The 26775-nt window shown below is 39.8% G+C and overlaps 1 protein-coding gene across 1 annotated transcript in view; it reads left to right on the top strand.

Moving 5' to 3' along the window:
- Positions 1-26775, top strand: part of MKS1 (MKS transition zone complex subunit 1) — a 79883-nt gene that overhangs the window by 9941 nt on the left and 43167 nt on the right. The window contains exons 4-15 of the mRNA XM_082247377.1: positions 964-1119; positions 3247-3344; positions 4050-4178; positions 7308-7412; positions 7721-7829; positions 10327-10383; positions 11761-11803; positions 12686-12748; positions 14745-14815; positions 22523-22592; positions 22678-22782; positions 25776-25909. Coding sequence (XP_082103503.1) covers positions 964-1119; positions 3247-3344; positions 4050-4178; positions 7308-7412; positions 7721-7829; positions 10327-10383; positions 11761-11803; positions 12686-12748; positions 14745-14815; positions 22523-22592; positions 22678-22782; positions 25776-25909 — 1140 coding nt within the window. The remainder of the gene's footprint in view (positions 1-963; positions 1120-3246; positions 3345-4049; positions 4179-7307; positions 7413-7720; positions 7830-10326; positions 10384-11760; positions 11804-12685; positions 12749-14744; positions 14816-22522; positions 22593-22677; positions 22783-25775; positions 25910-26775) is intronic.

The raw sequence follows: 26775 nt of genomic DNA, 5'->3' as shown, positions 1-26775 counted from the left end.
TTGATTATCTTACCGGATGACGGATCCGACCTGCACCTGAATCATACCTCACCTGGAGCGGTCACACCTGTGTTTGGATTCCAGCATCTGCAGAGTATTGCCAGGCACAGACTTTTGTGCTGGGGCTGGGTGTGCTTTACCAATGAAACCAATGGTACTCTGTGTTAATGTACGTGTGTTAACACGCATTATGTCTCATGTTAACATGTAGTGTATTAAAGCAGGCCACCATTACACTAAAACGCACAAAAATACAGACATGCACCATGTTTCTTAGACATAGCACACTGCAAAGCACAGTAGTGTGTTACTGTATGTTGAGATGCCAACTGAAAATGAATGGTACTGCAACACGCTAATAAGTGTATGGTGCATTTCAGTGGCGTGTGCTGTAAATGATCAGTGTCAGTGGACTGTAAAACTTTGAATATTTACTTTTTTATTGCACCCTGATTTTATTTTTATTGTGTGAATTGAACACTTTAACTTTGGTTTTAACTGACAGTATGATTGGATTGTCATGTTCTCTGACCTGATTGCAATGTACCCTTCCAGTGGGCATTTTGATGTCCAGGGTGGGGCATACTTTGTTTTTAATGCAAATTTGATTTTCTCTGATCAGTATAGCTGCTACCTGCCGGTTTAGGGTTCTTCTTTATAGCACTAGGAAATGTGTGCCTATTCATGAGGAGTTTATTTAGGTTAAATGGTTTAGTCTACCAGTGATTCATAACATACTGGTATCCATTATATCCAGATTAGACAACATTTAAGCTGGTTTGGTCAGGTATACTATCTTATTTGAACAACTGATCAAGGTAGGAGCATGTAAAGATCTGCTGTATATATTGTTTGACTATGAAGAAAGTTGGTGGTAAATTAAAAGTAGAATTAAAACCAATCCTTATTAGTTGTGGGGTGGACTTTCAGGTATTTTATGCATATTTTTGTATATTTTTCCAGTTTGAATATGAGCTGTACAAAAATGAGGCTGCTTGCCAGACTCCTCTGGATCGTCAGTATCACCAAGACATACTGGCTATGGAACGCAGTGGTGGACGAAAGAACAGACGTATCTTTACATATACAGACTATGATCGATACACCAACCTAGAAGAGGTATCGTTGACAAGCAAAAAAACAGCTGATTAATTATGCAGTATCAAACAATCACTTGTACCCTCTGTGCAACAAACTAAACATATGAACATACGTACATGATTAGTAATGACAACAAATATATATCTAAATTGTGATATATATTTGTATAAACAGTTCAAAATACATTTGGGATCTTTGAATCTTGCAAACTTTGTGTCTACAAGCAATCAGAAAACCATTTAAACTGAGACCTATACCTTCCCCTGTGGACGGGCTCTTATGCCTCCTACACACGCAACGATTATCGGCCGACCGATCGGCCGTCTTTTGTCCAAGTTGTGTTTTGTTGGTTGAAATGTGCCTAGACTGCACACAAATTTTCTCGGCCAACAAAAATCTACTTCAGAAGTGATGTCATGTGATGGTTTACTTTCCGTGTGTTTTTTCTTCTCTGAGCATGCCCAGTCTTGCTCATCAGATTTTTGTCTGCCAAAATCTGTACTGACTGACCGAAAATTGGCCGTTGTGTTGACGGCCAACAAAAATTTTATAGCCTGCACACCAGATTTTATTCGGCCGAAAAGTCGGAGTCGGTTGTCGAAAGCATCATACTAACAAGCCGAAAATCGGCCGATCGGACGTTGGCCGAAAATTCACGGCTAATAATCGATGCGTGTGTACGAGGCATACCCTGGAAGATGGACCTTTTACAGGTCTGCTAAAGGCATTTCTCCTTTAGGCTGGGAACATCTATTGGCAAACACCCACTCTTTGTTGCTTGTATAGAAGGTAAAACTCAAAAAAGAAGAGAAACTTCATAGTGCTCTCAGTAAAATAAATATAAAAAAATATATACAGTATTGCACTTACATATTAAATGTTCAGACAGGCTTCAAGCTTTAGTACTCTATCCAAAAGTTGCTCTGGAAAAATATCATCACCGCTCCCAGCACAAATTCAAAGTAGTTCAAAAATTACCAGCATATCCTGGCTGACAGTACTACCCTTCGGATACCCTTCGAAATCCTAAGCAACAGTCAGCCAATGCAGAGATCCCTTTCGCAACAGTGTAGTCCTTAAGGGCTGTTGGGAGAGGAATGTCTGCATTGGCTGAATGCCGCTGTGAAATATAGGGGTTGTCATTGCTGACCTTAAAGCGGAGTTCCGACCTCAAATACCTTTTTTAACTATAAATACCCCTATAATACTAATCCATCGCCCTTTACAGAACCGCTATTCTCATACTTACAAGGTGTACAGTATTGGATTTTAGTCAAAATCTTACTTTTAAAAACGCTGTCTGGGCGCGGCCATCTTGGATGTGGGCATCTGAAGCCGCAGTGCAATCTGCTTCCTGATTTCAGGGAGTGTTCTGAGAGTTCTTCCTGATTCCAGCCTCCTGGGAGTGATGACAAACAGCTACCAGGATGCAATGCAAAGGCGGAAGTGATGTTGGCGGCCGCGGCCACAGAGGGGGGAGTAGGAGGAAGTACAATCAAAAATGCCCTGAAAATAAGGTAAGGGACCCCCGAAAAAAAATTGAAAATGCCCAATTGTTGATTAGCATAGCGAGCACTCCAGGAATCACTAAAGTAGCAAAATAGGCCGGAACTCCACTATAAACTAAAGAATCAGCTTGCCCATCAGGTGAATGGAATTCTCAAAAGAAGAGTTTAGTAATGGCAGCCTACATCTTTCTCTGCACCACAGCAAACCCCAGCTGATTGGCCCCTTCGCAGCCTCTTTTGATTAGGGCTTTCAAGTAACGGGTAAATTGTATCAGTATAAAGGGGTCATTGTAGGCTGCTCTCCTGATTTAGACTACAAACTCTTTCCCTCTTCCCATCTCCATTACATCGTGGGGAGCTGTTTTGTTGTTCACACAAGATAGCTGGAAAAGCTTCTTTGCCTATTCAGAACATAGGACGTTACAACAACACTTGATATATTATAGGATCGTTGGGTATTTTTCTGTACTTGCATAAATATATTTGGCCTAAAATAAAAGAAAACGAACGCATTAACCACATCCAAGGAATGGTAAGCTGCAATATATTTCATTTCTATTTTTGGTTTAGATATATTTTGGGTACAATTTCTTGCCTTAGCTTGATCACTGTATAACATACCATTTTCTTTATATAGCACGCTCAGTCAGTAACCACCTCTGAAAAAGAGACCCCCACATTCTTAACAGAACGAATGGCAAATGTCCGGCGGCGTCGACAAGATAAAAGACAATTGTGAGTGATTAGAGCTAAAGTACATTTATACCATTGATCCATGTTAATAATTGAAATTACCTGTTTGGATTTAATTAATACCTGTATTTTAAAGAGTAACTCCACTTTCATTGGGGAAAAAATAGCATTAAAAAAAATATATTATAGCATATACAATTGCAACACAAGTCATATTGTAATTGAATGTTATTAACAATTACCTTTCCTTTTCAATCTGCAGCTCTGTAATGTGCTGTGAAATGCAATATGGCAACCTGGAGGTGTTCTGTAAACAAAATGTATACAGAACGCCCCCCAGATATGTAATTTGCTGCTTGTGTGATTGGCTCACTGATTTTTCCAGAAGTCTACACTAAGATACAAGTCAGATTTCAGGCATCCCCTGCAACAAAACTTACATTTTTGATAAGATACTCCCAATAGGAATTCACATCTAAAGGGATGCAGACCCTGTAATTTTCCTCATTAGAGCTTTGCAGGTGCAGCAGCAGGTTGATAATTAGGAAACCACTCCCATTAGACTCACTTCTGCATATAGGCAAATAAAAACACACAGGGACTTCTTCAGAATAGCAAAAGGTAGAAATCTGCAACAATGTTTATCAAAATCCTTGTAACGTACAGAGATCACTCAGAGGGGAATGTTTTTTTTTTTTTTTCTCAACAAAAGTGGAGTTACACTTTAACATTTTCTTTAACTTTCAGGGATGGAGCTGGGATGCGTAATCGGCTTGTTATTTTGGATCCCTCAGAAGAGTTTATCAAAACTAACCACATAATAAATACTCCAGTACAGACTATGTACATCATGGCAGATCTCGGTCCCAGGGGAAAGTGAGTATCTCCAGCCTTGAGCCTCTGTGACTCCCTGTCTCAGGAGTGTCCCAGGCCAGGCTGCTTAGTTTAAAGGGAACAGGTGGCTAAGGGAAGGAAAGCAGCAGCTAACCTTACTGGCAAATAAGGGCCCAGTCACACTGCCCACATGCAAAGACGCTTCATTTAAGCATGTGGGTATCTGTCCGTTTTGGGCTGCAGTGAGGTGCAGCAGGGGCAGTGTGATGTGCATTTTACCGCATCAGATTTTTTATTTTTTTTTTGCCTTGCGGTGCCTTTCCATGTGTGGCGATAAAATGCAGCATGTCAGCATTTTATCACAGCTCACTGCACTGCACCTCCAGACTGTGTTGCAGTGTAAACAGGGCCCATAAAAAAACAATTGTTTTCTGTGTGCCCTAGTGATGTCTAGTGTTCTTGCAGGTGGAAAAGAGTGGATTGGGTCACATTGGTGCTTAACCTTCCTAGCGGTATTCCCGAGTGTGGCTCGGGGTTAAATTTCAGTGCCAAAAGCGGTAACCCCGAGCCACACTCAGGGTACCGCTAGGAAGATCGCTGGATCCTGTAAGAGAGGGTACTTACCTTGTCCCCGGGATCCATCGATGTATACCGGCGGTGTGCAGCGGCTGATCTTCCTCTCGATGCTCACTGTGCCCCGGCTTCCGTCTCCTGCGACGTGACGCTCGCAGGGGGATGGAACCGGCGGCAAATTCAAAAAGTAAAACACACTGATACATTGCAAAATAAAATAAATTCACATTAGTTTGCCCCCCAGTGCCTTTTCCTGCAGTTTTACTGTACTTTATATATATATATATATATATATATACTTTAACTTATTTATAGTCATTTATTATATTATAATTTATGATTTTGTGTTTCAAACTTTATCATACCCGAGATGTTATAAAGAAGAACGCACGGTTAAAAAAAAATCCTATGTAAATAGTTGGTTTGGGCTGCTTATTCTTAAGAATTACATGCAAAATAATAGTACCGCTTTCAGTACCTAAAATCGGAAAGAATCATACCGCCAGGGAGGTTAAAGCAGCTTCCAAAAGGGTAATCTAGCATTGTAGCTGCAGGATGATTTGTAGGAAGTTTTGGATAATCCACCGGTTTATTATATTTCTTGTGGATTCTGCTGGAAGGATATGCTTTTTATGGTTCTTAAAGCAGACCCATTACATTTCATAATTATTATTCTTTAACAAAAAAACATCCATTTCACATTAATAATCATGCTACCAAAATGAGTGTGCGCTGTAATGTGCCTTCTGCATTGCTCCTGTTTCTTCTTGCTGGAGGCCGCAATTTTGTTGAAGTCTCTTCTTTATTGAAAACTCCCCTCTTCTTGCTCTTAATCACTATATGTCACTTTCTTCAATTACGTAAAACATGTATGTACTAATGGAAGTGTCAACAAAATTAATATTGTGGTACCACATCCAAAAAATACTATACAAAAAATATTAATATGTGTGGTGAGGAAAAAAGGACTTTCTCACTTTTTTCGGTATCCGCCCCCCCAAAGATGACTCTACAACATTGCCAATTTAAAAAAATATATTTTTTTATTAAAACATGATCTGGTTAAAAAATGAATAAACGTACATATTTTGCGGAGGATACAGGAGGCAGGATATATGTACATGTTTGTTTTTTTTTTTTAACCGGGCATTTTATGCAATTTTATAAAATTGTCAATGTAGAGAGATGTCCCTGGGGGTGGGTACCGTGACAGTACTTTTTTCCTCACCACACATTATTTTTTGTAACAAAAAATATGTACATTTCCAGTCTTAGTTGTACAGTATGTCTTGGCGCTGACCATAGACTTCTGGCTAGCAGGGGGGGGGGTGCATGCCCCCCTTTCAGATCACAATAGCACAACAAGGGAGATCGCTGTACTAACATTGAATTGTTAGTACAGCGGCTGCGACCTGAGCTGTCAGTTTTTTTTTTTCCAACCGGCTGGGTTGAATGAAAACAACTAGTACTGTGTAGGAGGCTGTACTCTGCTGAAGTTCACAGGCTGCTGATGAGGGATAAAGGAGAGAGAATGTGGAAGATGAGATAAGACACTCTCCTTCTAAATGTAACTCTTTTTCTGTCTCTCTAGCAACAGAGTTTGCCTGTCACCTCTCCTGCTTTTCTTTTCTCCTTCCCTCTCTGTGTCATATCTGTTGCTTTCTTTCCCCTTCCGCACAGTAATTCCTAAAGCTGTCAGCTGATCGGCCTCTAGTGGCTTTGATTTTAGGTACAGTGCTAAGAATAAAGAGCAGCTAAGCATGTACAGATCAGGGTGACACAGTGCATTACTGCAATTTAAGCAGTATAGGCATTTGTTTTTAATGTTTTACATTACTATATCTTCAGAAAGGGCCAGCCTGATCTGGTCTGTCAGGACTTTATGACTAAAGTTCCACTTTAACTCCAGCCTGCCACTGAGCCCATTACAATGGTTACAATGGTTGAAACCAAGAAAGTGAGACCGCACTCGAAGATGAAAATGAAATCAATGTTATACTTTATTCCTCATGAACAAATTCATACATACAGTGCATCAAAAGACATGCCAGGTTGACGCGTTTCACAATACAGAGGATCGCTTACTCATAACCACACAGTGGTTATTGTGTGGTTATGAGTAAGCGATCCTCTGTATCGTGAAACGCGTCAACCTGGCATGTCTTTTGATGCACTGTCTGTATGAATTTGTTCATGAGGAATAAAGGATAACATTGATTTCATTTTCATCTTCGAGTGCGGTCTCACTTTCTTGGTTTCAACAAATTTGGATGGAGGATCTGACCTGCACCAGGATAAACAGCCTCACCTGAGTGGCTCCTCTCTTCATTTCTAATGGTTACAATGGTACCACACTGATGCTGCTAGTCTAGAGGTAGTGCAGTAGTCACTAGCTATATAATGGCCATTGCTGGGAGGTGGAGCTGTGGACCAACATTGTTTTCTTGGAACTTGTTATTTCAAGGAACGGTACACGATAGACATGAGGACTCAGTCTACTGACAGCCACCTGTAAACTAGAAATATCAGTTTTGGGTGGACTTTACTTTTAAAAGTTACATTTTCATACTCTCATGTGTTTTCTGCACCCATTTTCAGACTTGGATTCAAGGAAAATGAACATGTCCTTTGCACAATACGCGTGGATGGTAATGGAGTCATCACACTGAAGCCTGATGTCACTGGAACAAAAGGGTCCTACAGGTATATGCACCCCTATTGTTGTAGCTTAGGACAGGACTTGCCAAATCTTTGTTGCAAGGTAGTCAGTGCTTCTCCAAATTGCAGATGTCACTTAATTTATTTTATGCCTTTTTTATTGTCATCAAAACCCTGTATTCTTGTAAATACCCACTGGTTCCAACAGTGCATTTGTTGGCAAGGGTGTTTCATATTGATTTCCTATTAATTTTTCTATGCCTGGTGCATGACGATTGGAGGATTTTTTGTTTAGGTCACTTTCATTCATGAACTCAGATTGAAGCCATTAACATCCTTTGCATTCCTCTTAGGTTGGAAATAGAGAATCAGAAGCGTGAGCTATGGAGATATTCTCTGCATCATGTTTCAGAGTCAGTCCAGAAGGAGGAGCAAGAGCGGGAAGAAGCATTATACAAAGATGTAAGGGGAAATGGATGAAGCGTGCTTGAGGATGTATGAGGACCGGAAAGAGGAAATAGTCTGGTTTAAATTCTGCAGCTTTCATTCAGCAATAAGGACCATATAATAAATTGCATGAGTATGATTACAAAAGGATCGCTGTGGCATGCACTGCCTTATTAATTAGGACTTGAAAGTCAAAAGTAGTTTAAGAAATAATTGCAGACTTAGGCCTTGTTCACACAGGCTTATCAATGCATGTCCCTTGTGAGGGGCAGGTTTACTCCCACGGGATTGCACAGGTGTTCCATGCATCCCTGTGGAGGCAGTCCCATTGATGTCAGTTGGGTTGCAGTGGCTTCATGGACACAGATGCTGCTCCCAATAGCACATCCGTGCGGGTGAACGGGTGTGTGTTTGGGGCCATGCACCTACATGGATTGTCATATCGCAAACAGCTGCTGTGTCTATGCAGCCACTGTGTCCCAATTGACATTAATGGGACTGCCTTAACATCCGTGCATCCCCATATTGGTAAACATGGCTGTCAAACGGGCAACATATTGGAGTTGATTTACTAAGAGCAAATTATACTGTGCACTTTGCAAGTGCAGTTGCGCTCATTTTCCTCAAAGCTTAGTGAATGTGGTGAAGCTTCACCTTTATAAAGAATAACTAAGCAGGTGCAAGGAAAAAAAAACTGCATTTCTCCTAGCACATGATTGGTTAGTGGAAATTGGCAGAGCTTTACCGCTTTTACTAAGCTCTGGGGAAAATGAGTGCAACTGCATTTGCAAAGTGCAAAGTCTATTTTCTTAAATCAACCCCATTGATATGCCCGTGTGAGCCAGTAGTGTATTTCTATGACCATGTGCAAATATTGAGGTAAATTTGTTGGTACCTAAAGTGAAATCCCCATGTCCGGAATATGCAAATCGGCTCTTCTGCAAATATAATAAATAGTTAGGTTGTAACAAAGTGTTGAAAGGAAAGGGTGTTGTGTAAATTTCTGAATCCCTAATATGATATAGTCTTTTTTTTATTTGGTGCTACTTATCCTACGCTTGCTATATGCCCAGCACCATTTGGTGGACAAAAGTGAAAAACACAGTGCTTTTTCATTAGAAGGAAGGCATGGTTTCTTGTATCTGTGTTTAACTCGATGTGGCGGACTGCCTGGCATCCCACCTGGGTGCCTCCGCCAAGATACAGCTTCCTCCACGCCTAAAAAAAAAAATACCAACTTTAAACAGTAATATTATCAATGCATCTAACAGTACATCTAAGGAACAGCTAACATAAACACATAAACATCCCACAATGGTTCGGTAACAAGGTAACATGGACACAATACTAAATAACATCTCCAAGAGGATTAGCAGACAGACAGAGACAATAGGTGACTCAATTAACAATGAGAATTCACACCTAGGAGGCACACAATGGAGGAATTATACAATGAGAGAAAGACACCTTAACAAACAGATAAAACAACAGCAGGAGACCTAAGCATCAGGTTGTTTGAAGCTGACTATAATCTTCTGCTTAGAGTCTCTGAGTCTAAAAGGGTGGTTGTAGCAGTCAAGACTGCCTTGGGCTGCTGATTCCATACCCCAACAAAACACGGGGCCCCAAACCTGTATCCAGGTCCTGTAAGTCTGTGTTTAGAAAAAGACCCAAAGCAGAACCACTCCAAAGGCCCCCCTAGGCACACACCTCCCAGAGAATACAACCCCCTCAAAAGCCAGGGCCCATAGTCAGTAGGCAAGAGGCTACCCTGCAGTCCCCTCCAAAAATCCCTGTCCAGATTGAGCCTATCACACCCAGACTAACCAGTTCAATTATGGGAAGAGGGTAACACTGAATTAGGCAAATCAACCACCCCCATTTACATTGCTGTTTACATAGCTCCACCATGTCCCTGTTATTTAGAGACCCACGCTAGGAAAACCTATTGTAATTTCAGACTTTTGGGCTGGGTTCACACTAGCTGCGGTCGTGGCTCACAGCAGTGGGTACGGTGCGGCCCTGTTTCAGGTCTGAATCATGTCTGAATTTTTGCCTGAATTAGGACCTGAAACGGACCAGAAGATGCACAGGACTCTTTTCCAGTGCGGACCGAGGCTGTCCCAGAGATGTGTGAACTGGCTCTATTGAGAGTATTTAAGTGGGAACCACAGATTGTTGTCTGGGAGACTGACCTGAGAGTACCAGGATTTTGGTGTTTTACAAGTACTGTGTCAGATGCTGGTATTTAACCAAACATCGCTATTTGAAACAAGCTGCAGTGTTCTCTATCTACATCTCTGGTTGGGTCATATTATTTGGATTATAGGGCACAGGATTAGGATGTGTAAGCTAGATTAAAATTTCATAGAATTGGAGTCTCCTTCACCTAGTTAGCCATATTGCATGGAGAGAATGTGTTGGCCGTTTTTACTACTTGAAACCATATTCTTTTTTGATTGTAAGTCTGTGTTATGATTATGATTTTACGCTCCCAATGCTTTCTTTTCAGTTGTATGGCAGGCATAAAGAATATCTGAATAGTCTTGTTGGCTCAGATTTTGAAATGGTAAGATAACCAGCGATTTATTTTTGTTTAAGTAATTCTATGTAGTTTAAAGTGGTTGTTAAGCCACTATAGTATATTCATGCCATCCCCTCTGCTAAATAACATGTGCCCCAGTGTCTGCTCAAAAAAAAAAGATGCTGATTTCTACCTTATATCATAGCGTCTCCCGGTGCTCACGTGACTCCTCGTCTCTCTCCTCTCCCAGGCTGACAACTACAGCGGGAGGGGCTGAGAACTCCCGCTGACGTCAGCCGGGGAGGAGAAAGAAGCGAGCGGTCACGTAAACGATGGGAGACGCTCTGATATGAGGTGGAAATCAGCATCTTTTTTATATACCACAGATACTGGGACACATATCATTATACTGTATAACAGAGAGAATGGCATGAATAAACTAAAGTTATTATTGCAGCAGGAGGGGAGAAGAGTGGCACTGTCACAAGCTGACAGGCAGGGAGGGGAGGGGACGGGGGAGAGCAGAGAAGAGAGCTGCGGATGACGGAGCACGTAAACTGACCACTGTGTCAGGGCTCAGCAGCCATGATAAACCATGGTCAGTTTACAGGGGGGACAGAACCAGGCAGGATCAGCCAGGTTTTTTAGGTTATACAGAGGGTCAAATTACACAGCACAAGCATTGTGGCCTTCCATCACATAGACCATATGGAGTCTTGAAGGTGGAATCAAACTTGATTTTAGCAGAAAAACAAAATCAATATTTTCACATCAGTTGCCAGTGCTCCCCTGCTATTCTTTCCTTGCTTTGCAGCTGATGACATTACCCATTGTTTTCAGTAATGGGAAGCATATCATCACCTCCAATGTAATTTTGTACAGGTCTAACAGCCAACTGCTAGGCCTGAGCTTTGTCACATGACTGATGTAGTGGTGTTACTACTCTCCTTAGCCTCTGCCACCAGCCGACACTGGGAGTTTTAGTGCTGACTGTCACAAAGAAAAAAGCGGTGGTGTAAAGCCGACCATATATGTTTGAAACTATGTATGGGCAGGCTGAATGTACCAAAGTTGATCGATCAAGTTAGGTACAAGCAGCCTGCCAGATTTTACATGTGATTATTGCAAGCGGCTGTTATAGCAGCTAACAATATTCACTGTCTTCTTCCATGGTCGCAGGAAAGAAATTTGCTCCATCTATGGCTGGCCTAACACTGGCAAGATAAGTCAGATGGTTCCCCTTTGCAAAGACACTGTAATCTTGTCCTGGATGGGCAGGGTCACTGTGTCTTCTTCAGCTTGGGTTATTAAAGCACATTTTATTCTTAGTACATTGTTGCATTAGATACATTGCAATTAAATAACTTATTCTAGATATCTCTGCTTTGCAATCCTGATTTAGATAGTTTATTTATTTTCTAGCCACCAGCTGGTACGCTGAGAGTTTTTATAAATGGGGAGATTGGTAAGTAATTTTTATAGTTTGTGCGTTTATGTAGAATAGTGATGGCAAACCTTGACACCCCATGTGTTTTGGAACTACGTTTCACATAATGCTCATGCACTCCTCAGTGTAGGTGAGCATCATGGGAAATGTAGTTCCAAAACATCTGGGGTGCCAAGGTTTGACATCACTGATGTAGAATATATGCTGTACCTGATTCTTGCTGTTTACTGTGTGATGTTTTTAGTTGTGTCAAATCAATTAACCATACTGAAAAAACAGACACTCTAACGGTGCTTGCTATGGTATAGACAAAGCAGACCACAGTAGAAATTATTTATTTGAGCCAAGAATGTGTGATCCTATATATTGTTTGATGATCCTAACAAATAATATGTACTGAAACAGTCTATAGAGGTGATGGTTTTGGGTTGGTTGAAAACACGGAGATACAGGTTCTCTTTATAGTAAAATGATGGTCTTCATATGTCATATTTTATCATACATACACTTTAACAGCATAAGGTTAGTAATACAAGCTGCTCTTGTGAAATGAGTTTTAATCTCATTTAAAGTAATACACTCCAATTCCCCACTGATATCTGCAGTGCTTGGCAATCTGAAGTGTGCTGATAAAATAAGAGCATATTAATTTCTATAGAATTCTTGCATGGCATGGTTAAACTCCAGTACCAAATATTTCCAGCAGGTGGTGGCCATTCTCTCTTCCTATCAGGCTTTATAGAACCAATGTGAGACAGAGCTAATATCCTTACATCCTGTTCGCTTAACATGTATATCTGAAATTGTTCTCTCAGGCAAAAGTTTAAACATGTTTTAATTTGAAACACTGCTGCCTTAATAAACATATGTTGGTTATTTTCCTTTTTTTTTTTAATTTAGTGTCTGCTCAGGAGTATGAATGTGACAATCTTTATGTACATTTCTTCTTAGAGCTGCCTAAACGTAAGTATTTAGTATAGAACATGGGTTTGTATGGTAAGTATGAGGGTTCTTTAAAAGGTTTCCGCACTTTTTTCAACTCTATTAAATTCTAAAACGTTTCCGCATTTTTTTCAACCCTACTAAATTCTAAAAAGTGCGAAAACTTTTTGAAGACCCCCCTCGTACTTTGAAATACGTGTCTAATTATTAAATTGGACCTATAGTCAAAAGTGAAGAGTTGCTGTCTTATAGGTAATATTTGGTAAGGTTAATTGTGGCTAAGAAACACCTCTAAAAGTCTACCTTTTGCTCTAATGCATAGCGATGCATTTCCTGACATGTGATATGGCCTAGGCTCCTCTGTTTGTGTAGCCTCATAGCTGAATATTGGTAGTTGTGGGATCATAAGCCATATCCAGACAATTCCTATCCCTGATGACTGCTGTTCTCACAAGATTTGTGATCTTGTGCACTGTAGTTGTCACTTCTGTATGCTCTTTGCTCTACCGAGGGTTTGCTGAAGAGGAGGCTGCATCTGAGGGCCTGCAGTGCATGAAACCCTATGCTCCTACTTTAAGTCATTACGTGGATATGTGCTTCCTCTTCTACTGTTAATTGAACCTCATCCTGTTGTATGCAGCTGCCAGTGTGGGGATCTATGGATCCACCACTTCTGCTTCTAATTGATTATTTCACCAATAGATAAACCATTTATCAGTTTATTGGAGCACCAGTTACATTGGTCTACAAGGAGAAAGCCTCGGAAATGAAAGTAGCTACATTTTACCAGAATAGGGTCACTAATAAAGGAAAATTAGGTCCTAAATATTAAACGGCTCCGGTTTCCAACATACAGCTTCAGGGCAAAATTGCATCAAAATAATTCAAAATTACAAGGGGGATGTGCGATTATTCTCCATAACTTTTCTGCAAAATGTGATCTAGCAATGAGAATGGTGCCACACCAACTATTATACATTTACACATATAGATACCAATAACATAACTTTCCATTCATTTATTGGTTTTTCATGTAACATTTTCATGCTACCTTGACACCAATGGGATGGCGAGAGGTATAGACTAATTATTTTTTAGCCATTGATGCAAAAAAGTTGCACATGTAATGCAACAATAATGAGGGGCCCAACTTTTGTCCTGATCCCCTATTTTGCATCCAAAATATAGGTGGCGTGTCTTTTTTCCACTGCTGTAATACCGCGCTTTTGAGATGCAAATGTAACCTTTCCACATATGTAGTAGAAGTTATCTGCATTTTTTTACACAGTTTTGAGGCATCTTGGCTTCTGAGGGAAAATAATACGCAACTCTTCTTTGGAAATGTTATTGAATGACACTTTCACAAGCCACCAGATGTAACTTTATGATGCGAAGATTTGACCAAGACAAATGTACCTTGCAATAAATTACAGTTGGGTTATAATCTTTAGTCTCAAAGTGAAGATAAATTTATACACTGCCATGTGGTACCATTTTCGTTGTTCTACCGTACTTTGTCAAAGTTACGAGGCATCATGATCATCAGACACCTCCCTCCCTTGTAGGCCAATATAATCGCCTGTGTATAAATCTTTATTGTAAAAAAATCTTGAAAACTTTAGCCAACCAGCACCTTTATCACCAGTTTTATAATTATTCTAAGCAAAATATGTAAGAATTAGCACATTTTATCTAGGAGGCCGATAATTTCCCCAAATTTGTAGACCAGTGTTAGGAGATTTATCCTAAAAATATTTCTACTGCTTTTGTTTCTGGTCTTAGTGAGACCATGAGAAGGTGGTATCTTAGCGTCCATTATTACTCATCTCTTCATTAAATTGAATAGTTTTTACATTTTTCACCATGTCCAAAAGTTCTTCTAACAAGCTGTGTTCTAGGTGTTTACATCTTGGAAACATACCATTTTGATGTCTGGAGACCTACTCTGAAATAATATGCTGAAGTGGTGTTTATCATTAATATTAAAGTGCTTTGTTTTTATGGCTTGGCTTTTTAGATTGGTCCAGTCCTGCCTTCCAGGATCTCTCAGGAGTGACTCAAAGCTGTACATCTAAAACCTTAGGATGGGTAAATGTCTTCTGGCACTTTTGTGCATTTCTTTTCTTCTTGTTTTCTTTACCTAAAGCAGACCTGTATTGATATATTCATTTATTGGACAATTATTGCAAACTAACTAAGGTGCCTCCTTGCTCTACCTCATTCCAACTACATCAGTTACCTCTTGCATAGAAAGATAAAGCACATTCTGTTCTTCTACAGTATTGGCTACTTACTGAAACTAAATATAGTCTCAGTCAACTAAATGCAGATAAAAGCACAGAAAAATCTGTTTTTTTTATATATGAACACAGACACCATTTCATCACAACACTTTTCCCAAAATAGACTTAAAACCTCTTAACCACATATGGCGCTTTTCCACTGCATGGAACCAAACGGTTCGGCTCGCTTTTGTGCTTTTCCACTGCTGGTACCGCATGGTACGGTGTAGGAACAGTTCGGTACGGTGTGGTGCGGCGGCGCTTTTCCACTGCATGGAACCGAACGGTACGGCTCTCAAAAACAGTACCACCTCGATTGTGGTTCCAAGAGGTACCATACCCGGTACCATATCCCACAATCCTTTGCATGCAGTCACTACTAGCCACTGATTGGTCAGAGAATCGTTGTTATCCCACCCACATCCCACCCACTTAACTTTAGTACTACATTAGTGGAAAAGCAAACCATACCGTACCGTACCAAACCTTTCGAACACCGTACCATGCGGTGGAAAAGCAAACAGGGCCAAGCAGGGCCGAGTACAGCCGATCCGGTACTTGCAGTGGAAAAGTGCCATTAGGCTCACCCAACTGTTCATCCCTTTTGGACCAGAGCAATTTTTAAATTGATGTATAGGTTAATTTACCTAAAGTATATGTAATCCCTAGCAAGGAGTGGGCAGGTTGTAAACTCTGACACCAAAATCATAAAAAACATTATAGCCACTAAAGAATATTTTTTTAAATCATTCTACCATATTATGTATCCCTCTCGGTGCTTTCTTACGTTTTTTTTCAGCTGACTTTTGTTTTGCTGCTTCTTGTCTGAAGCCAGCGCCATGTTTTCTGCTGTCTTCTGACACTATAGTGTAGTATACTTCCGCCCTTTCTCTCAGTAATGGCCGAATTCTCGCACATGCTCATTCATTATTTGCCAAGCCTCATTTCATTTCAAAATCACCATAGCAACAAACTCCGGGATATGAATAAATTGCACCTTTACTCTTTACCAAGGTGCTAATATAAGCAGAAGATAAGCGATTTACTGTTTTGGTGTGCTTGCGTGTTTGGAATATAGTACACTGCAGCTGTCTCTCCTGCTTGTCCCACGATCAGCTCTGGTGTTTACACCTCTTTGTGACATAGCAAGTCACATGGGGTGTTTCAGGAAGTCAAGCAGGGGGATGTACTCACGCGGGATTTCAGTGTAATGCCGCAGAGTGGATGATGCAGGCACGGCACAGGCAGGGACTGATGGCACACAGAGTGTGCCGTAAATCGCAGGACATATGTGCATGCGCCGGTGACATCATAAAGTGAAGATAGCTCTATTTCTCTGGAACAACAAAGATTAGAAATAATGTAAAAACAGCACCATCTCCATTTTATATTATTGATTTTGATGATGGAAAGTGTAAATCTAGGGTTTACTTCCACTTTAATGTGTCAAATATGTTGGAGGAGGACATAAAGCAGAACTTTTCCTTTAGGGCGAAGTTCCACAATAATACTGAGAAACATGTTGTAGCACATAGTTAATTGTTAGAGGGATTTACATCTGATTACCAAACATATTTTTCAATAGGTAGAAATTTTAACATATTTTTTATTTTTGTATAGTCTTTCTGTTTAGAACAGTACTATAAGAGAATTAGAATTAGTTCCATTGTGGTCCTAGGCTTAGCAGAGACTACAGCCTAAGACAGACTTTTCTTTTTTTTTTTTCTTTTTGTCACCAAGGAAATCTCTAAATAATTTTCATGTCTTGAGGAGGAAGGAACCCCTGCTAAAAATATTTATACCTGGGTCTACAATATTGTAAAGGCTGCATTATAACGTATTGCCATGCTGCTAGTAGTAGGGACAGGATGGCAATGCCCCATTGTATTTTGAGTGAATGGAATGGTTGTAAGGCTGAAGTACAGGTACGGATGGAAAAGATATGTAGTGGAGAAGGTAGTTAAGCTGGTTTTAGGACATTATTATGACTCGTGCTGAAAGATATATATATATATATATATATATATATATATATATATATATATATATATATATATATATACTCTAAATAGATGGAAATACATTTTCAAATATATATATGTGTAATAGGTGGTAATAAGAAATGGTAAATAATGAGAAATGTACCTTTCCGTCATGGATAGTAAGGGGAATGGGGAAGAGGCTAAAAAGGGTCCAAGTATATTCAACCATTTATAGGGTACAGGCAAAAATAATATGTCTACAGGAAACACAAATGACTAAAGAATGAATGAGTGACCTTAAAAAAAAAAATATATAAGTGGTTTAGCCACTCCTATCACAAATCATATTCAAGGGGAGTCTCGATAATGGTGCACCGGTCAGTGGCATGGGAGAGTATTCAGGTTAAATGCGACCCAGAAGGTCAATATGTATTTGTGTTTGCTAAACTGTACACAATATATTTTGTGATAATGGGTGTCTATAATCCTCCACTGGCCACCTTGCGGGTAGTAAAAGAGGCAGTTATGTTTATGACACAATTTCCAGATGCTTATGTGATATGTAGTGGAGATTTTAATATGTGGCTAGACCCGGTTAAAGAAAAACATGGAATAATTCAGTAGACAGAAAAGGTAGGAGTAAGTATATTTGGGAAGTTATGCCTCGTTTCCACTGAGTGGTACGGTACGGTTCGGTTCAGTACGGTACGGTTCGGTACGGTACACATTGCGTTTCCACTGCCAATAGTACCCTTTTCATGATAGGCGTGGTGTAGCTGGTCACAGCAGAAAAGCTGTGATAGACGATTCTCTGTCAACCAATCAAAGTTCTGCAGAGTGTAGCTCCACCCAGTTGGTACGGGTCTAATGTGCTTGGTACCCCAACGAAAGGGTACCAAAAAGTGGTACGGTATGGTTCGGAATTAGGGTACCATTCATAATGGAAACGGCATAAATAGCGTACCGTACCGAACCGAACCGTACCAGAAAGCTCAGTGGAAACGCGCCATTAGTAGAGGAGGTAGAGTGGATAGCTCTATGGCAGGGATGTGCAAACTGTGGCCCTCCAGCTGTTGCAAAATTACAAGTCCCATCATGCCTCTGCCTGGGACTTGTAGTTTTACAACATCTGGATGGCCACAGTTTGCATATCCATGATCTATGGCGTGCTAGAAAACCACTTAAGAGTATACTCGTGTGTGTCATGGGGAAAGGGCCACTCTCCCGAATAGATCTTGCACTGGGCAATAATGACACACTACCATTGATGCAGTCAATTACATACCTTACCAGAGGAGTGCCAGACCATTCCCCACTCCAATTTGAACCGGCTTCAGGTTTAGGGGGAAGACCAACAGGATAATAGATACACCCCTATTGGTTATTGCAAATAGGGATTAATGACCGAATACCGGACCAGCTGAGAATGTTCCTGGAACCCTGTGGAGATTTACCAGTGGATGGTAATTTGTTGGGATGCACTCAAGGCATACCAAAGGGGAGCTTTAAGATCTACAATAGCATATATTAAGAAAACTAATAGGCAAGAAGAGGAAGAACTAGCTGAAAAATGTGTGCAAGAGGAGAGAGAAAATATAGGGGACCCATCAAGGAGTAATAAAGAAAGGTGAGAGAAATGTACAAAGCTGCATAAGATACAAGCTAAAGGTAATGCTAAAAGAAGATTTTTTTTTTCCAAAATCAGCAGAATTATGAACAAGGGAATCAATTGAATAAATTATTAGCTCATGTGGTTAAACAACAATCAACAACACTGGCAGTATCCAAAGTTAGAAATAGAGTGGGGAAGCTGGTGTATGCGATAGATGAGATAATTAAATGCTTCCATGAATATTACGTTTCTATGTATAGGACAAGGCTAACTTGCACAGAAAGAGAGATGGGGCTATATATGAATGAAATAGAATATCTTAAGTTGATAGAAGAACAAGTTAGTATGATGGATAAGGAGAATACAGAAGAGGAAGTGCAGCTGGCTGTGAGATTATTAGCATCAGAAAAATCAGCTGGCCCTGATGGAATTCCACTGGCGGTATATAGTCGATACATAGATATTCTAGCGCCAGTTCTAACTAGATTGTATACAGAAGCCTGCAGGAATCTTTGCCAGAATCTATGTATGAGACTCTGGTGGTGCTCATTCCAAAACCAGATAAAGATCTAAGTTAATGTGCCTCGTATAGGCCAATCTCACTGCTTAACAGTGTTTATAAAATACTGGCAAAGATCTTAGCAGGAAGGCTTAATAACATAATTTTATCAATTATTCATAGTGATCAAATTGGCTTTATGCCAGGAAAATCAATGTCGAGTGCCCTGGCATCTCTGGATGCGGCCAGAGCATTTGACTCTATTGAATGTGTGTATTTATGAAATCACTGGAACAGTTTGGTTTCCGAGAAAGAAAGATTTGAAAAAATGGATAACCATAATCTATAGTCAATCTCGTTCAACTCTTTTTTGCTGAATGGATTAATGTAATCTACGATGAGTTTAGAGGGAGGGATAAGACAGGGATGTCTACTATCCCCCCATCTTTTTGCTATAGCATTAGAGAGGCTTGCTTTGAGGTTTAGGAAATCAGAGGTATATAAGGGAATAATAATGGAAAATAGGAAGGAGGTCAAAGGTCTTTATGCAGATGATATAATACTGTATATGAGAGACACACAACTCCTTCACAGAAGCAATGAAACTAAAAAAATATGTTTGGGAAATATTCAGGATTAAAAATCAATTGGCAGAAGTTAGTTTTAATGCCATTTAGACATGATATACAGAGGAATGAGGAGCAATTTCCCTTGTTGAAAATAGTGAGTTCATTTAAATACTTGGGTATTCAAATTACATTGGATCCAGAGGAAGAATTGGCAATGAATGTAAATCCCTTATTGGAACAAATGAAATGCAAATTAAGAATATGGTCCACTTTCGGTGGCAGGAAGAACAAAATGTAATCAAGACAGTAGTGTTACCCAAATGTTTATATGTATTCTCACATTCTTCAGTAGTTATATCAAAATCTATATTTAAAAAGTTAAACACGCAATTTTTTAAATTTTATATGGATTAATGGTAGATCCAAACTTAAAATAACAACATTACAATTACCGAAAACCTATGCAGAGATGGCAGAGATGGCACTTCCAGAAATATAATGTGTATAAAAATACCTATTGGAAATACTCCAGGTAGAGGATTTAGTGGTAGGATTGGAGGCACAGTCAGCGAGGTTACCTAAAATTTAGATTCCCATGTTTACAATGGCACGTGTGGTGTGGAAAGAAGTTAAGAGAATAGTAGGGTTTAGAAAGATCCCCCTGGAAGTTCCCATCTGGAATAACCAAGGATTTGAACAGCTGGGAGGAAATCCGGATTGAAACTTCTGGAAACAGAAAGGTGTGATTGTATTAGAGCAGATGAATAAGTGCCGGTTCACACTACCGCGGCACGACTTCGGGGGCGACCTGTGAAGTCGCGTGCACACGGACTTCATATAATGAATGTCAATGCAAGTCGCTCCGATGTCGCCCCGAATTAGTACAGGAACTATTTTCTAAGTCGGAGCGACTTGAGTCGCTCCTATTAGAACGGTTCCCCTAGCACTGCATGGACCGCGACTTGTCAGGCTGAAAAGTTGCGGTAGTGTGAATGGGCACTAAGCGTGTATAAACGTGGAACTATGCAAACATTTGAATGTCTGAATAAACAACATGATGAAGCACATAAACACTTTTATAAATATTTAAAATTAGAACATGCCTTGCAGGCACAATTTTGCAAGCAGAATCTTAAAATAATAAAATACCCCCTTATAGGATTTCTGAAGTCACAGGGGCCGAAGGGACTGATATCAATATTGTACTCATTTCTATTACAAGCTAAAATAGGCAGAGAACCAATTGAAAGAAAGAGGTAAATGGCAGGTATTGATCCCAGAAATGACAGATAAGAAATGGGAGGAGATGTTCCTCGCATTTGGTTGTGTCGCCAATAGATAATAAGATGACACAATTGTATATAATGCACCAGATATATCTTAGCCCTATTAGACTATATAAAATGATGAATATCAGAATGATTGCGTTGTTATTAAGATGAAGCGGACTTCTGTCACTTGATTTGGTCATGTAGAGAGGTAATGGGATAGTGGAGTTAAGTAAAAAAAAACTATCTGAAATTATTAAAAGACCGGTGCCTTGTACCCCTGAAGTATGTTTGCTGGGGGTGTTGAATGATGAAGAATGGTCAGGACAGGTAAAGATCCTTTTGCAAAAAATGCTTTTTCAGGCTCGAAAGCAAACTGCTAAGAGATGGATGCAAGTTGTAACTCCTTCTATCAGAGAATGGATGAATGCAGTCACTCATATCATAGCATATGTAAAAGTTATGTATGAAAGTAGGGGAAAACTACCAAAATATCAGAAAATTTGGAGTAAATGGTGTAGTAAGGAAGGGACTAGTAAGAGATAGAGTAGATGAATAGAACGATTAATATAGAAAATGTAAAATGTAATTTATATTATTATGTATGTTTTTGATATGCAATAGAGTGTGAAAATAAATTATTATACCTACATCTCACTGTACATAATGCCATCCTTACATTGTTTGTAAGTGGAACGAAGGTCCCCCTTAAAGACTTTCAGAAATATCATTGGATACAGTAGTCGCTTACTTCAAAGACTATGCTTGTCCTATGCCACTGGCTTTGCAGACATCCAGGAAGATAATTGGCATCAGTAGTTGCTTACTTTAAAGACTTAATGAAGGACTATGCTTGTGCCATACAAATGGTTCTGGCGAAGGAGAGATTGGTGCCAGAACTATTAGGGCATCATCAGACGGGAAACTAATTCAGCTTTGCTCAAGGAACCCATAGAAATTTCTGGAGGAACCCTATTTTAGAAAGGCTGGTCCAAGGCCTTGCAGTTATAGCAGTTTTACAGCTGATAAACACAATAGTTTGCTATTCTCCACTGTGTAGAAGCAGCCATCTTTATTGTTTGTTGGTTGTTTATATTGTCTAAATACACTATGTAGGCTTTACATTCCACTTCTGATGTATATGGTGTTCAGCAATATATACTGTGTTGACAGCCACAGCCACCGTAAAGTACAGTTTTTTTTTTTTTTTTTGGATGTAAGCACTAACCATTGTCTTCACACTTTCAGGCTTATTTATTTGAACATTGTAAAGAGCATTAAAGAATAATCTCAATTGTGTCTATTTGGCCATAGGCCAGAACAAAATTGGTTTTCCTTTACAAATGATACTGGACCCCCCTGGAGGGAAAAAAAAAACATAAAAAAAAAATGAACTGGGTATACAAACCCCTCAAATATGACAACCTGCAGGAGAACTATCAATAGCATATTTTCTCAGCAACTTCTATATTCCCCTGTACAGAACTAAAGCTTGAAATTAATCTATGTTTATTTCCGTTTCTATTAAATCTTGGCAACATTTCCATATTAAGTCTTTATTGTTCTAAACCTTTTTTCCCCAGGACAATGTGGCCTATTTCTGCTATCCATTCAGCTTTGAGATTTTCCTCTCTGAGGAGGTAGAGGCTGAAGGTGAGTAGAAATAAAAGTACAAAAATCCAGTTTTAGGCAAAGAAAAAAAAAAAAAACAACAAAATGCACATTTTTTTTATTTCAGATGTACCGCAGTGGCCAGTTATTTACTTTGAAGTCCTTTCTCTGGATTTTTGGCAAAGGTATCGAGTTGAAGGCTATGGATCTGTTGTCCTGCCACATACTCCAGGCAAGTAAACAATTGCAGTAAACAAAGAATGTAGAACGGATAGGTGGCGCTGCCCAGGGAGAAATTGATGACTGATAGTTCAGTCTGGTGAACGAACACCAGAAAATGAAAAAATGAATAAAAATATGCTTGAATAGTTTAAATGTGAGATCTGGTAATATTAATAACTACACCATGTATAAATAAATAACTCTTAGGCCTCTTTCACACGGAGCGGACCGTATTTCGATCCGCTCTGGCACTTTTTTTTTTTTTTGTGGACACAGATGACACTTGTGTCTGCTCCATATGTCCGCATATCATCCCATCCGTTTGCGGATGATAAACGGACATCATGTATGTCTATGGGATTGCGGATGTCAGCGGATGACACCGCTGACATACGATTTTGCGTCCTTTCCGTTTTTAAAACGGAAGAAAAATAGGGTTCTGTTCTGTTCCAAAAAACAGAACAGAACTGAAAGGACGAAAATCGGATGTCAGCGGATGGTCATCCGCTGACATCTGCAATCCCATAGACATGCATTATGTCTGTATATCATCTGCAAACGGATGGGGTGATATACGGACATACGGAACGCCCGTGTGAAAGAGGCCTTTGAGTAATTAATAAATTACAAAGTGACGTGTGCTAATTAATAACCCTAGTAAAAAGCAATCATGGTCACCATAATCATAAATAAATAAATACTGTGAATAAACAAATATACTGTGAATAAACAAATATATATATAATCCAATCAATAAAGTTATATTGCTGAAAGTGACTAAGTGCAAAAGGTGTAGTTGGTGCTATGGACCATTACACAAAAATATTAATGGTGATATATCCAATACCGTGATAAAGTGCTGCATAATATATAAAAATAAATAAATGAAAATGAGAGAAAGTCGCTGTTTAAGTTAATAAAAAATATAGAAGTGTAAAGTTCATAAAAATGCCAGTCCCAGGTCAAACTTGAAAATGGATGGTGAAAAAAGGTGCTCGTGCTCCCCACTCTCCAGTACTGCTCTCACCAGAACGGAAAACCCCTACAGGGGTGTCACGTCCCAATCAATAAATAGATCTGGCTGATATAAGTCCGCCTGGGATCTCTCTGGGGATGTCATGTCCCAATTCCTGGATACCCACATATAACACTGATCCTCATTCAGTTGAACAGCCCCCAGATGAACAAAGATGGGAAGCACCACATAGTGTAAATCTGCATAGTAAATATTATTTCCTAGCACTGGTCACCTTGTAATTTATTAAGTTATTTATTTATACATGGTGTAGTTATTAATATTACCAGATCTCACATTTACATTATTCATGCATATTTTTATTCATTTATTTTTATTCATTTTTTCATTTTCTGGTGTTCAGCAGACTGAACTATCAGTCATCAATTTCTCCCTAGGCAGCGCCACCTATACCTTCTACATTCTTTTTTTATATTTGTATATCCTCCAGTTATATTTGAGGGAGGCTGCAAACAATTTCAGTGTTTGTTGCTCACCAAGTGTGTATTATTATTATTATTATTATTATTATTATTACAGGTACATAAATAGTGCCATCAATTTTTGCAGTGTTTTACATATATATTGTACATTAATATCAGTCCCTGCCGTCAAGAAGCTTACAATCTAAAGTCCCTAACTCACATTCATACATACACATTATACACAAAATTGCCGTGCAATATAGGCCCTTACCCCTGTTAAGGACTAATGAAAAAACATTGGGATAGAAAAGGCGGGGCTTTGCGGGCCAGTGGGAGTAGAAGGATCAGAGACAAAACTGATTATAAAACCAAAAATACATTTTATTGATATATAAAAAATAAAAAACACGCATGGGCTACCATGCATGTATAATTACAACAAACTAACATACAAATAAAATCAAAACATATAATGTCACTGTTGGTATAGAAACATATCCCATAAAGGGATTTAAGCCAAAAAACAAAGCCTGTATAAGGTGGAAGATGGGTCTCAAGCTGGATTCGGTCAAGGTAGGTCCCCAGCAAGCCGACGCGTTTCGCTCAAGGCTTCCTCAGGGCCTGAGAGACCATAACAGACCGATGTTTCCTTCTTAACAGTGACCCGTGTTAAGCGACAGGGTTGCAGCGACACATATGCCGTTCGGAAGGTATTGCTTCCATATTCACCATACAAAATCTAAAATAGACCTCAAAGATATATTGTTTTTCTTGCACCGAGTCCGATATACTGGGTCCCGACTGAGTCATCAAAGTCAAGGCTTCTGGGGATAGTTCCACTGTAGCCTCTTGGGGTAGAGTCACCCCTCAGCAGGTGGATGTCCTCTTCCTGATTTATTCGTCCTTATATGCACCTTCACTCCCAGATACAATAAATCTAGTATTTATATTACAATAATTATAATCCGGGAGCCAAGCACCTTTCTCTGTGCACTTGGTAAGAGATCTATCCTCAGGATACGGGTCAAATATGACGACCGCGTTGACCTCTCCTCAGACTGAAAAAGTATTCCAGGTAGGAAACAAGGACTTATACAAACATATATTCCAGTTATATGGACCCAAGGTCCTGGGCTATCCAAGCCCTCTGTATCGTGTGCACTGCACCACCTTCCATACATACACATAGTAGGGCCAATTTAGACACAAGCCAATTACCTACCAGCATGTCTTTGAAGTGTGGGAGGAAACTGAAGTACCCGAAGGAAACCCACGCAGGCACAGGGAGAACATGCAAACTTCAGGCAGGTAGTGCTAACCATTTAGCCACTGAGCAATAGACTAGTCTAAAATCAGTAAAAATTTTGTTTCTGGTTCATAAATAATAAACAGCTAGCCCTGAATTACTTAATAATAATTTGCTGAAACGCCTTCTTTAGTTATAGTATAATGGAAATATAATTGTAATGAAACAAAATGATGAGGCTATTGTTCTGGAGCTTATGACCTCATGAATTGTAGACACGTAGAATAAAACAGACTTCTATTTTATCTTATCCCAAGGAATGCATGAGATTGCTGCACAAACATGGCGGCCTGTAGAGCTTGGAATAGTGTCAGAGCTCAGAAGGTTTTTTATTGGGGGATCCCCAGAATTGGAAGATATAACTTATGTTAGAACACCCGGGACTTTCCAGGTAAAGTGTATTTTAAGGACTTGTACAGTATTTAATTAACTTTGGCTGTCACTTGATAAATCTGTTATTCATGGGGATGTTACTTCTGAAGCCAATATTGAGATGTCATGTTTTAGGGGTGGTGTGCTTTGCTATCATTCTTTAGTGTTCCATTTGGAATGTTGAAACTAAATGTGTGTGTGTGTGTGTGTGCAGCAGTTCCTCTCTCTAACCACTGTTCTAGGCACCGTGAGACCCCTTTCACACATGGAGTCCATTCAGAACCGCCTGTCAGTTTTTTTGGCGGATCTGAACGGACGCCCCATGCATCCCTATGGGGCATCGGATGTCAGCGGAGACATGTCCGCTGACATCCGATCCAATCCGATCCGTCAAAACCGGAGGGATGGAAACCCTATTTCTCTGTCGCTCATTGACAGACGTAGTCTTCTTGATTCACAAGAACTGGGTTATGTTGTCTCCGCAGGAGTAGGACTAGGCAGAAAGAAAAAAACGTTCTGGCTCCACCCTAGGGGCAGTCCCAGAGGGTATATCCTCCCTCTCTCTGCTACAAGGCATCAGTTTTTTTCTGTCTAGTCAGGAGTAAGGACCTAAGTTCCTTGCTGGGATCTCTGGTCCTGGCAAGATTTTTTCTAGAAAAAATATATTTTTTTAGGTAGTTTTCTCCAGTGTTTTTTCCTGTGAGATCTTCAAGCAAATATGCCGGACTGGGCGACACTAGTGGTCAGCCCAGCCGGCCTACGAGCGCGCGCAGACCATTGCATTGCGCTTGGTCGGCCGCGACACATTCAAGTAAGTATGAGGGGCCGGGCGACGGGCTGGATGTTGAGATCCAGTGGTCACCCCGTTTTCTGCCTACGAGCGCG

This window comes from Pelophylax lessonae (genome assembly GCF_965119305.1).
Source record: "Pelophylax lessonae genome assembly, chromosome: 2".
Taxonomy (NCBI): domain Eukaryota; kingdom Metazoa; phylum Chordata; class Amphibia; order Anura; family Ranidae; genus Pelophylax; species Pelophylax lessonae.
This window is presented reverse-complemented; position numbering and strand designations above follow the sequence as displayed.